The sequence below is a fragment of the Accipiter gentilis genome, chromosome 6, assembly GCF_929443795.1.
Source record: "Accipiter gentilis chromosome 6, bAccGen1.1, whole genome shotgun sequence".
Classification (NCBI taxonomy): Eukaryota; Metazoa; Chordata; class Aves; order Accipitriformes; family Accipitridae; genus Astur; species Astur gentilis.
Window position 1 is genome coordinate 44,759,388 of NC_064885.1, and position 13,211 is coordinate 44,772,598.

The window sequence follows — 13,211 nt, forward strand, 5'->3', positions numbered from 1 at the left end:
GTAAGGTCTTGTGTTACCTACTACCTGACTTCTGCATTATTATAGATCACACAAAATAAACCAGCCAGCCAGCAGTATGGGTATAATTAACAAAGACACAGCAAATTGTTTAAATTACAGGTTTGCTAAAGCTAGTGGTTTGACAGGGAAAAAAGGAGGGAGGCAAGAGTGCAGAGAAAGTGAAGGAGCACACAATGTGCTTCACTATCAGCAAAGGTAAACTACAGGGATTAGTACCTATGTATGAATTACACTGCTTTCATTACAATTTTTTTTAAAAACCATAAAGGCAATAAAAGGAAGATTAATGAAAAAAAAAAGTATCATAATGTTGCAATGCTCTATCAATACTAAGTACTCAATTTCCACAAGAGCACTGCAAAGTAAATATTCTCAATCCTACTTTATAGGGATGGAAAAGAAAGCAGACAGAGATTGTAATTATTTTATCTTGGCATACAGTAAATCAGAGTAGAAGTTGCAACTCAGGATCTCCTAGTTCATAGGTCTATTCTCCAAGTAACAGAAGTCCATGATTAAAACCAAATTCTCACGTTTCCCAAAAGGTAAATTCCAAGGGCTTCTGTGGTAGCACAGAAAGTCTGTGAAGTGTGATTAATGTTATTTTTCTTAATACATATTATTCAACATAAAGGCAAAGCTGATGACCACCACTGGAAAATAACATTGCTGTAATTTGGCATTTCAGAAAATAAGCACAGTGGGCATGAGGACCACTTATAAACAGTTTTCCTGATAGTTACTATACAACAACAAGAGAAGATAAAGGAAAAGCAGGAGAAAGAAAAAAGCCTCATGGGCAGGCAGGAAAAGTCAGAGATATTACATGGAGTTCACCACTGCCAGACCTGCATCACCGAAGTACGAGTTTTCGTCTAAAGTAACACAGTGAAGTATTTCAGCTATAGCTTTCCTAAAAAAATCACTTCCTCTTTTGCCATGATGTTCCTTCTCTCCATTGTTTCTATTAGTCAAACCATGTTCATGGATCATTTATAATCAGCACATTGTTATGTTCAACGCAAATGAACGTCAACCGTTAGTCAGTATTGTCAAGGGCATCGTATCTCAGAAAAAAAAACACCTTCAAATAATACAGCTATCTTTTTTCCCCCACCAGTCATTCAACATGTGTAAGAAAGTCCTAAAAAATGATAGCACACTTTTCTTGACTAGGCTGATCTCACTAAGGCACCCCCTGGCAAATGAAGAACAGCACATTCAGAGAAAAAAAAAAAAAACGGAGTGGTAAAGCATCACATCCACTCCTCGGCCAGGCAAATACTGATGAAGTTTTCTCAGTAAGGCCAGTGCTAAAGTTGTCAAACACGGAGGCCACAGGTGTACCTGACCTCATACTGGCTAACTGCAAGAAAGGTATTCCTCTGACTCTTGCCAAGGCTGCGTATCCCAGGCTGCCTCCCCCAGCTTCACAGCCCCATCCTTCACTGCGCAGTAATCTGCAACAAGCCCTCAGCCCAGCTGCTTCACCTGCACCCACTGCATCCGCCCACTGCAGTCCATCTGCTGCATTTCTCCAACAGGTCATCGCACAAATTAATTAACACTATTACCCAGATTCTTGCTCTCATTGTGGCTTGGGGAAGGAAGGCAAGCCCATGCAGCAGCCGGGACCAGAAACGCCAGCCCTCCTCAGTGCTGAGACCTGTATGATTTCTCTTGGAATCCTGGAGCCTCTTTGACTAGTCTCCTAGTTAGCTTCGCCTCCTTGACTACGTGACCCTCAAAGAACAGAAGATTTAATTTTTAAAAGGGACACTTTGCAGACAACTTTTTCTCAAATACCCATTACTGTATTTTAGAAGCTGGCTCAGAACCACCAAAAATCAGGGGGAAAAAAGGAAGTATCTTGCTTATATAAACTGTGTATGAAAGTCTTTAGTAAGAAAAGTTATCTTCTAACTACTTGGCACATATAAATAAATAAAAAAATATTTTCAGAAACACAGAATTACCCATCCACATATATGTGTACTTTTGAACAATGAAAAATGCAGAAAATAAAACTGCCAAGACTTCGGTAGACCTTATGTCTTGTTTTCTCTGTTAGACCCTAACTGTACTGTGCAGTCAAGCAGATGGGTCAGTAATGAACAGTAATTAGATCAGTTACAATCCCATTTGCAGGGTAAAAAAATCAGTTTAGGAATACCTAGTAAAACACAGAACTGCACTTACTCTGGAGTAGATTTTTAAAAGGCATTGAGATACATCTATTTCCCACTATTGCTCAATCGTATCTTTATATGCAGATTGATACACAAGTACACAAAAATTCAATACTTAAAAATATGTATTTGCTTAAAAAATATGTACTCTTACAGCTTATTCTTTGTCACATATGTTGGGGCTTTTTTCCACATGTACATAAAGCATTTAAAAGCTAACTGTCTAAAGTTAAGCTCTTCTTTCATAAACACCTAATCAAACAGCTCCATTTTTAGAAGTCTTTTGGATGTAGCAACTCCCAAATTCTGTATTCTTTATCAGGTATCTAACCACTCATTTAGGATCCTAACTTTTGATGCTCAATATAGAAAAAAATTGCTTTGTTAATTTTTAAGTTCTTAATAATATGCCCACACATCTCTTTCTTTTGTAGCATTCTATCTTCACTAAATTTATGGTATTTTCTTTCCTACAGAGTGAGAGGTTACAGTGTAATTTCATTGCAGTTAAGATCTAAAATCTTTTCAGTCTTGGCTGAGATCCCATTTTAGTGTAAAGTCAAGCTAGCTTGCAAATAATATTATATATTACCAAAAATAAATTCTACAATATATACCAATTCACAAAATTTCTAACCTGTATTTTTTCTAAGCTATTATTTTCAGAATTTTCACATTTGCTAATGATCAAATTACAGGCACATGAAATGGATGTCTTTTTTGCTGTGTTCACTTTTGTTATAAAGACATCGTACAAAAGGTATCAACTCCCACTAACTTTTGTATGACCAAAATGTAATCCATTTTGTAAGGAACCACAACAAAACAACTCCCCCAATACTCTTGGTGTAGAAACCAGATTTTAATATAGTGTACGTTGCATTCTGGGGAATTATTCAAAGGCGAGGCTTGTTGATTAGGACTTTGCAAAGATAGTCAATGCCACATCTTTTGTTACTGCATTCTTTACTCATTACAGAAATGCTAAGAGCCTGATCTAAAGCCTACTGAAATTAGTAAAAAATTCCCATGTATTACAGTGGTATTTGACTCAAATCCTATTTAGAGATGACTCATGTATTTTCTGTGTCAACAACTCTTTAGGAATGTCAAGAGTGCAACAACCCCTACAGAAGAATCATCTTCATTACATCATTATTCGCCTATCAACCAATTAAATTCTAGAAATCCACTAAAGCCAGCTTTCCCTTAAAAAACCTTTTACAGAGCAGTGAAACCATTTATTAGGCAGTGATTCATGATACAAAAAGCAGTGCAAGAAAGAGAAGAACCAGTATCTATGGTGTCTTAGCTTCAGTATTTGACTAACATTTCAATCTGTTTTCATACAAACAGATTTTTAAGAATACACTGGAGACAAAAGAAAATCCAGCACTCCTAAAACCAGCATTATAGTCCACAGGAGTTACTTTCACCCATCCTTCCAAAGGCAAAAGGTAAGATCATTTGGATATATCATCAAGACTGAAGTGAATGGATTTTGCAATAATGTCTTGAGAAATCCTATCTTTCACAAAGAAGCATGAAGCAATATATATTTTTTATTGTAATTGCCAAAGGTAACATACTGCAAGCACTGGGTCAAATTTTGTCCTTTTAGTAAAAGGACTTAAAGTAAGTGTTTAATTTCATAGCAGTAGAGCCAAAGTGATCGTTTGCTTAAAGAAACTGAAATCCTAGTTGAAAAAAAAAGCTTTTTCTTTTTTTAAGCCACTGAATGCAGTGAATACCTGGATATTTACAGCCAGGTTTACTTTAAAATGACTGGCTGAGCTCCAAACAATTCATATTGTGTAATATTCAGCAAAAGCAAAGAGGAAGGAGAATAACGAAAACAAAAGAGATATTTTCATACACTGGCTACTTAGTCATGTAATTCTGAGAGAGTTATTACAGATGCACACAAAAAAATGAAAAAGACATTAACTGACTTCATTGAAGCAACTTCTTCCTTGCAAATTTCTCTTTAAAGTACAACATAATTTACTTTGTATTTTTATTTTAATTAGGTTGCACAGGGAATCAGTAAGAGGAAACAAAGTTAATATTAGCTTCATTGGCTTAAGATAATTTTTTAGACTTAATTTTAAATCTGTAACGATAGGTCATTACAGCAAGGTTCAGTCAACCCTGCAGAGGAAAACACTTTTAAAAATTTTTTTTCTTTCCATGAGGCTGACTAACATTGCATAAATACTATATCCGCTCAAACTGAACATCTGCTTTGCACAAAGTGAGAGCAATGTCATTAATAATGCAGGTTGGCTTTATCAAGGGCAAAGAACAGTAAGCGATTCTATCCTTGAATCCAGGCATATCCCCTAACATGGTCTTTGTGCCTCAGCAGATACATTCTCTAGACACGCGTCATGTAGTAGTAATCAATCATTTCAATTAAGTACTTTTTCCACCTTTTCTTCTCCTACCTTGCAATAGCTCATATGAACAAACAATCAGATGGTAAAATGGTAACCCATTTAAAAAAACCCAAAATGGCGTAGAAAAGTAGCAGAGTATTTTCTACTTTAGAAGAGTAGACTACAATAGAGAAGGACTTAAGGCAGGACTTTATTTCATTGAATAAAGTAACTTACTACAGCTTTATTTCTCATCTTATCATTAGATCTTGCATAAAATGAATCACTACAAAGAATCACAACAGCAAGTATTTTCATATTAAATTTGAGTCACTCTTGCCCTCACAGAATTATTGTGATTGAATGAAAGGACCACTCCTCTGGAAAAGCAGATAAATTATACCCACAAGACAGTTTTGTTTTTATAGTCTCTACAATTTCAGGCAACTTACATGCCACTAGTATTTATCAGTTTCCAGACAAATAATCATAGAATCACAGAATGGTTTGGGTTGGAAGGGACCTTAAAGATCACCTAGTTCCAACCTCCCTGCCCTGGGCAGGGACACCTTCCACTAGACCAGGTTGCTCAGAGCCCCATCAGACCTGGCCTTGAACACTTCCAGGGATGGGGCAGACACAACCTCTCTGGGCAACCTGTTCCAGTGCCTCACCACCTTCACTGTAAAAAATTTCCTCCTTATATCTACTCTGAATCTACCCTCTCTTAGTTTAAAACCATTACCCCTTGTCCTATTGCAACAGGCCCTACTAAAAAGTCTCTTTCCATCTTTCTTATAAGCCCCCTTTATATATTGAAAGGCCGCAAGAAGGTCTCCCTGGAGCCTTCTCTCCTCCAGGCTGAACAACACCAACTCCCTCAGCCTGTCCTCAGAGCAGAGGTGTTCCAGCCCTCGGATCATCTTCGTGGCCTCCTCTGGACCTACTCCAGCAGGTCCATGTCTTCCTTGTACTGAGGACTCCCAGCTGGATGCAGTACTCCAGGTGGGACTTCCAAATAATGGAAATGATGTATCACAGTGACTGACTGCTGCGGTCACTGTTAATGACAGCGCAACAAAGGCAGTTTTGCGGAATTTCTGTACTGATTTTGTAGTTTATTAAGCAACATTTTAATTCCCAGCCACAGTCTGCATATGGCATCTGTTCTGCTTCCATTAAAGAAATGTTAGAACACCTCTATTTCAGTGAGAACAGGATCAAGTCAAACTTTTTGTGTGTTTTCACTCCAAACTCTATCTATTTCAAAAGCACCCAAAACTGTCTCCAAAACTAAAACCAGTCTCAATTTAGAGGTCTTTTGGTGTTAAAAACAATGGGGTCTAATTAGTTCAACAAAAAATGATCCACTTGCCTTTCTTAAATTTATGTACAGGAAGTTTCTTAAGCTGATCCTTCCTAAGCCGATTCCTTCTTGCTCTGTGTCTGTCTTGCACGAATTTTGTGATCTGGAAACAGACATAAGTAAGACAATGTGAACAGTAAATTAAAACAATAAAAGAGCAATAAAACTTTCAATTTATGAGTCTTCACAGTAAGTTAGTCAAATGGGAACCCCCAGCTCAAACTGAATCGCCTCTTCCTTTGCCTGGACTCAAGGATGAAGCCACACAAGTCTAAAGGATGTTCTCGATGATCACACTTGAAACTTAAAATACACAAGCTTTTTTAGAAAGAGAAAAAAAACAAACTGTCCATACTATATAAAATAATGGCCATTGCTGCAATCCTCTACTGAGGCCCATGCACAGTAGGATGGCACATTTCAGAACAAAAACACAACTCATCAAGTTTGACTGATTTTTGCTTGCAGTTTTAGATCATTACAGCTCTTTTTGAGGATTATTCCCATGTTCATCAGAACTGTTTTCATAGTATCTGGATGTAGTTTGGGGAGGAGTAAAGGGGTTACTTCAAGCCCTAGTTACTTGCTGTCTTCAAGATTCTGTTTTCATTTTCTTAATAGTCCTTAATGCTATTTCCATTCAGTTTCTAATTCTAGCACCTGTGATAGAACATTCTTTTCAAATACAATGACAGACAAACAAAAAGGGCTCAACCAAAGTATACACACTAACAAGTTTTTTGAAATTTGCAGAGGTGCTCTATACCTACCTACACTGTGGATAAGATAAACATTGAGATAATATTAATATTATAACAGCATTAATATCTCTCACTTTAGGAATCCCTGAAAGGCATCGATATATTTCAGATTATTTTTTTAAAAGTATGAATATATGTATATTATGGACAAATATTAATAGGACCATTTGAAACTGTAATTGGTTTTGACAAAATAAGATTTATTTATCCTGCATCACACCTGGCCTCAATTTTTAAGCATATTTGGATCTAAACTGTTAGTTCAGACTCTTTCTACCCCAGCTAAACTACGAGCTGTATGCATAAACTGCAGATTTTCTGCTGTAATTCATATACTTGGTCACAATCAGAGAGTCCCACATACATTTCTTCGTTAAAAACAAGATTTCCTGGAAGAAGCAGGGCCAAAACCACAAATTATAGAGGACCAAATCCAATCTGGAACCTCCCTGGGATCAAGTTCACCACACCAATTAATTGTCCAGTGCTCTCATCTATCAAGATCTCTCTCTTAAGGCCTCTCTACTCTCAAGGGAAACGTCTCCTAAGTTAGTACCACTGGCAAAGTTACTTAGTGTGTACTCAACTCCTGCGTCCAGGTCACTGATAGAAACATTGAAAAGAACTGGTCATGAAGTTGAATCCTAGTGAACACCACTAATGACTGGCTGCCAGCCAGATGTTACCCCATTTACTACAACTCTGAGCCTAATCTTTCAGCCAATTTTTCACCCATCTTATTGTGTACGTGTCTAGCTCTATAGTGGATAGTTTGTCCAGAAGGATACTGTAAAAGTCAGTATCAAAAGCTTTGCTTAAAAACACAATCAAACAAACAACAAAAAAATTCAAAACAAAACAAAACATAACTCAAAAACAAAGAAACCCAAAACCCCACAACATCACACATCTACTGCCTTCCCTTTATCCACTAGGTGGGTAACCTTGTTACAAAAGGATATTAAGTTAGTAAGGACTGAATTTCCCTTCGTGAACCCATGACAGCTTTGACTGATGACCACATCATCTTTCAAGTGCTTCTCAGGAACTCCCAGAATAATTTTCTCCATAATTTTACCAGGCAATGAAGTGAGACTGACAAACCTGTAATTACCAGGGTCGGTCTTTTTCATCTTCTTGAAAAAAGGACAAATAACATTTGCTAGCTTCCAGTCAATGGGAACCTCTCCAAATTCCCCAAGATTGTTGACAAATAACCGAGAGAGGTCTCACAGTAACATCAGCCATCTCCTTCAGTACCCTGGGATGAACCCCATCAGGCCCTACAGACTTATGTGCATTGAGTTGCAGCAGCAAATCCTGTAAAGTTCAAAGTCACCTGGGACCTTATCACTTCCCCAGTCACGGTCCATAAGCCCAGGGCTCTGGCGGTCCCAGGGCCCATCACTGGTGTTAAAAAAAGACAACAACATCCACTTTATTAGCTTTTCCTCTAATCCTTACCCAGAGGCTCTCAGCCATTTCATCCCCAACTGCAAGCCCTGTACAGTCCAACCCCTCCTTTACAGGCAGTGCTACCCCTCCGCCTCGCCTGTCCTGCCTATCTCACCCAAAAAGCCTGTAATCATCCATCACAACGCTCCAATCACAGGACTCTTCCCACTAAGTCTCACTTATGCCAATGATGATGTAGCTCTGGGAGTGAGCTAAAGCTTCTAGTTCCTTTTGTTTATTTGTCACACTGCTTATGTTAGCATAAACACATTTCAGACACGTGCTGGTGTACTCGGTATGTCATGGAGCAGAGTGAAAGCCCTCACCAGCACACCATCCATCCATCCTCCCCATAGTTTTAGCGAGCCTGATCTTATCCTGTTCCCCCCTCGAACCTGTACTACACTCTGGAAAATGCTTTCAAATACCTCTCCGCTTTTTTTTCCTCTCACAGTTTAACATGAGCTGTGTAGATGGATTTTGGCATTTCCAACATTATGTAACCTCTTTCCTAAACCCTTCGAACATCTGTCCAAATACATAGTATAGGTAACCCCAACTTGCAGACATACAATAGAACTTTCTCCTGGTTCCTGTCTGGTTTTCCTCTACAACTCAATGACATGGAAAGAACCATTCATTTTAGCACTGACTAGCTATTGACACTAACAGAAGCGAAATTCAGGTCTCTCAAAGACTTTGCTTTTATAAATGGGACATATTTGGAAAAATAAATTCTTAATCATAGTTTACAGACATGCCCTTTTTTACATTTCCTCCCACTGCATAAGCAAGGAAACTGGAGGCGAATTTAAATGCCTTAAGTTTTCCTCACCAAATGTTTATTTCCCCTCCTCCCAGCTAATCCTGCCTAGCATCTGTTTATTCCTTTTGGATTGTACAGATGGTTCTTCCCTATATATTTTATTTGGAGTCTGGAACTTTCAAATTCACATATTAAGTAAAAAACTGTTTTAATTCAGAGCATCAGCATGCTGATACAAAAAGATCCAGCTCTTAAAAGGCAAATTTAAAAGAATCAGTATCTACAAAAGACAGTATATTTAGATTGGATATAATGAAGAAAGTTTTTATGATGCTGGTAGCAAGACAATGGAACAGGTTGCCAAGTGAAGGTGTGGATGCCTCATTATTGGAAGTGTTCAAGGTCAGGTTGGACAGGGCTTTCAGCAACCTGGTCTAGCGAAAGACGTCCCTGCTGATGGCAGTGGGGGGGGTGGACAAGATGATTTTTAAAGGTCCCTTCTGACCCAAACCACTCTGTGATTCTATGGCTGCTGCTGAGAAAACTCACTTATGCCCTAAAGACAAACACTTTACAAATTTGTTTAGCTCAGCTGAACTGGTGAAAAACTCTGAAGCAAGATACGAAGAAATATCCTGAGAGTAAAAACCACCTCTTTTGTTGCCAGATTTCCACAGTAGTGGTCGTGATAAAAGTCAAGCTCACACTCATGATTACAGTTTTCGTATGTCCCCCCTCCTTCATTAGTCTTCTCTTCAACAGTGTCCTAGTTTTGGCTGGGATAAAGTTAATTGTCTTCCTAGTAGCTGATATAGTGCTATGTTTTGGGTTCAGTACGAGAAGAATCTTGATAACACACTGATGGTTTCAGTTGTGGCTAAGTAGTGTCAGCGAGCAATCATGTTGTGCATCACTTGTATATTCCAATCCTTTTATTATTACTATTGTCATTTTACTAGTGTTATTATTATTTTATTCTTTTCTGTTCTATTAAACTTTTTATCTCAACCCACAAGTTTTACTCCCCCCCCCCCCCCCCCCCCCCCGATTCTCTCCTGCATCCCACTCAGGGCAGGGGGAGTGAGCGAGCAGCTGCATGGTGCTTAGTTGCTGGCTGGGGTTAAACCATGACAACTGGTAACCTTCTAAATCATTCTTTTATTAAAAGAGACCCCCTAACTATTCTTATTGCCTTTCTCTTCATTCACCAATTAGTACCTTTCTAAAAAATGACAGATCAGTGCTTCACACCATATTTTGACAGGGTGCAAAGCCAGTACTTATGACTTGCAAAATGATACTACTTTCATAGCCGCCGCCTTCACTCTATTTCTTAGATAACCAATGTTTTGCTTGAATTTTCAACTTAGGTGCACTATAAGCAGATTATTAGTGAAGCTCAAGTTGGAATACTGATGATCTCGGAACAACAGATGTTCACAGAATATTATCTCTGGTGACCACTCTCCTTTAGAAATACCATCTCTCCTTACCTCAAACTGCTGACCTTCAGGATACAAAGATAAGGATATACGTTCACCTAATTAACTGAAACAAAGTCCTCTATGATCAAGGTTATCACCATGAAGTCAGACAAAGCATTGGTGAATTTTACATCACCTCAAGTTGATCGCTTCTGCTTTGTTTTCAGACAGCTGCTGCAATTTGGATTGTGCCAAGCATGCCCAGGATTTATGCTAAAGCCCACTTCACACTAAAGTGTTCTGAAATACATAACTTGCAGTGCAAAAACCAGTAACACAGAAAGAACTATTTTAAGAAAATGTTATAGAACAGTTGATGCATTACTTGATTTTTAACAAAAGATAAAATAATAAATTGGTCAGAGACCAGCAGAGACTCCAAAAAGTGGGATGTCAGTATTCTGAAATAATATATAGCTATACTATTTTTTCTTTATAGGAGACGTGCCCAACTGAGAACCTCTATAGGTAATGTATATGCTCTAAGATATATGCTATATGCTGTAACAGGTTCTGAGCTTGCTGACCGATTACTATACCTGCAGTAAAAAAATGGTGGGACATGCACTGTGTAACAGTGGAACTAATGTTTATTAAGTAGTACAAGTTTGGTGAGGTGGGACATACTGTCAGTGTTTGAGAGCACAAGGACAGGTCATTCTTTATGGGGCAACAAAGAAAGCACTTGTGTGGTAGAAGAGTAGCAGTGGGGACAATTCTTTCTAAGTAGTTATATGCCAGACAGAACATCCTAAGGGCTCCTGATATCCCTTTGCCAAAATCCTGTACCTGTGTATTGTACTGAGAAAATAAAAGATTACAGGTAAGCATGGTATAGATATGTACAGTACACAAAGCTTTCGCTGTTCCTTTACAATACCCCTTCATTTAACTTCAGTAAGTGACAGTTCTGCAATGATTTGTTTGAAAGAAAAAAAAAACTTATTAAAAGAAGGAACTTACCATAAATATGACGATGAGAATAAGACAGATCCCTACTATTATTAAGAAAGGGATTAAGTAGTACTCCAAAGGAAGACTGAACTCTGGGATTAACACAACATGGCCACTGTGGGGAGAAAAAGATAACACTTTCTAATAGGTTAGAATTTAATGAACAATGAATTAAATAATAAATACAATGAAAAAAACCCATTAAAATAAAAGGTCATCACTAGACACACTAAAGGAATATCTACCTGTGCACAACAACATAGAAAATTCAGCTGATATCCACATAACATGAAGTCAATTAAATAAAAGGATAAAGCAATGTTTCTTAGAACATTTTTTGAGTTAAAACTACTTACTGACTTAAATCATAAATAAATCTAAAGCAACCAGGAAAACAACATCATAGCTGCTTTGATAGCAGAATGAGAAAAATATAACACAACAATCAAAGATAGTGCAAAATCATTCTTATTTACTAAAGCATTTTGGATTATACGGGAGGTTTAGTTTCAAATCATGAAGCATGGTAAAGTGCACCCTTTGTCCTCTACAGAATCAATAAATTACAGTACAACAACCAAAAATCTTCCTAGAGAACCTGATATGGATGCTGGCAACTGGATATCTGAATACTAGTATTTATTGATACTTAAGGAAGTAAAATTGCACTATTATTCTGTTGGCACAAGCAGTCAGAAACACCTGAGAAGGCACAATGTAGAAAAACATTATTAGTTCTATAACCACTACTCATGTGGTGTCACACTTGACTTATCAAGTAATTTCATCAGCAAGGTGTCTACTTAAGAATGACACAATCTTGTTCTTCTGATTAATTTAGTGAAAGGACGTCAGAGAGACCTGAAGAAGCAAGATCGTTAGGGTAGTAATAGGAAACACACCTCCTTCTCCATCCTATTCAAGGTATGTATTTTAACTATCTTGTCCTTGCAATGCTTTTGTTTTTAAAGTTTTAAACTTAAATGCGGAACAGAAGCAGTGCAAATCTAATCACATATCCTGTCAGAATCATCTTAAATGCATCCTGCAGATTCACCTAGCACAGGAAGTTCTCTGACTTGTTCTAGAACTATCAATAAAGGATTAATTATTTTTGTTGAAGACCAGCAACCAGCACCTGACTTCAATGAGAACTGACATATATTGTAAAAAGAACACATCCTTATACCTGAAATACACATACTCTCACAAACACTTCTGTGATTCCTAGATCATTAGCTAAACTCATACGTTTAACACTGTATGAAAATTAAAGGAGTAACATTTCATAAATATATGGTAACCCTCTTGCAGGAAGGCAATTTATATTCATTTTTAAAATGCTTTCTGCCCATTGCTCTCAGGCACAAGGTTTCACCTGGAATACCTATAGCCTCTGTCATCACAACATCCTATCTTAAATCTGTAAATATTAAAAAGAGGCAATGACTTGATGCAAGGAATAACACAGCTGCATATATGGTAACTTACCCCTTTTCATAAGTAAACTCTTCTTTAAGAGAATTGGCTGATGTCTCACCAATAAAGACAGAAGGAATGTCAATCTTCTTTAAAATCTCAACTGTATAAAAAGAGCAGGAAAATAAAACTATTACTATGCAGATACTCTGTGGGCATTCGTAAGACATAAGACTTAACATTATGAGAATATCACAACATGAAGACATATTTAAACATAATGAAATATAGACTGACGCACATGCACGCTACACCCTTTACAACATATTAAGAAGTGGTATTATTTTTTCTACTGAATATCTAAGGACTTGATTGCAGGTACAGAAATCAAAATTCTTAATGGAATATTTAAAGGGAG

The 13,211-nt window shown here is 37.5% G+C and overlaps 1 protein-coding gene across 2 annotated transcripts in view; it reads right to left on the reverse strand.

The window, feature by feature from the left end:
* Nucleotides 1-13,211, reverse strand: part of RNF13 (ring finger protein 13) — a 46,927-nt gene that overhangs the window by 10,680 nt on the left and 23,036 nt on the right. For both annotated transcript variants that reach the window (XM_049802339.1, XM_049802340.1), the window contains 3 exons: nucleotides 12,866-12,956; nucleotides 11,384-11,489; nucleotides 5,964-6,057 (listed from right to left, as the gene is read on the reverse strand). In XM_049802339.1, coding sequence (XP_049658296.1) covers nucleotides 5,964-6,057; nucleotides 11,384-11,489; nucleotides 12,866-12,956 — 291 coding nt within the window. The remainder of the gene's footprint in view (nucleotides 1-5,963; nucleotides 6,058-11,383; nucleotides 11,490-12,865; nucleotides 12,957-13,211) is intronic.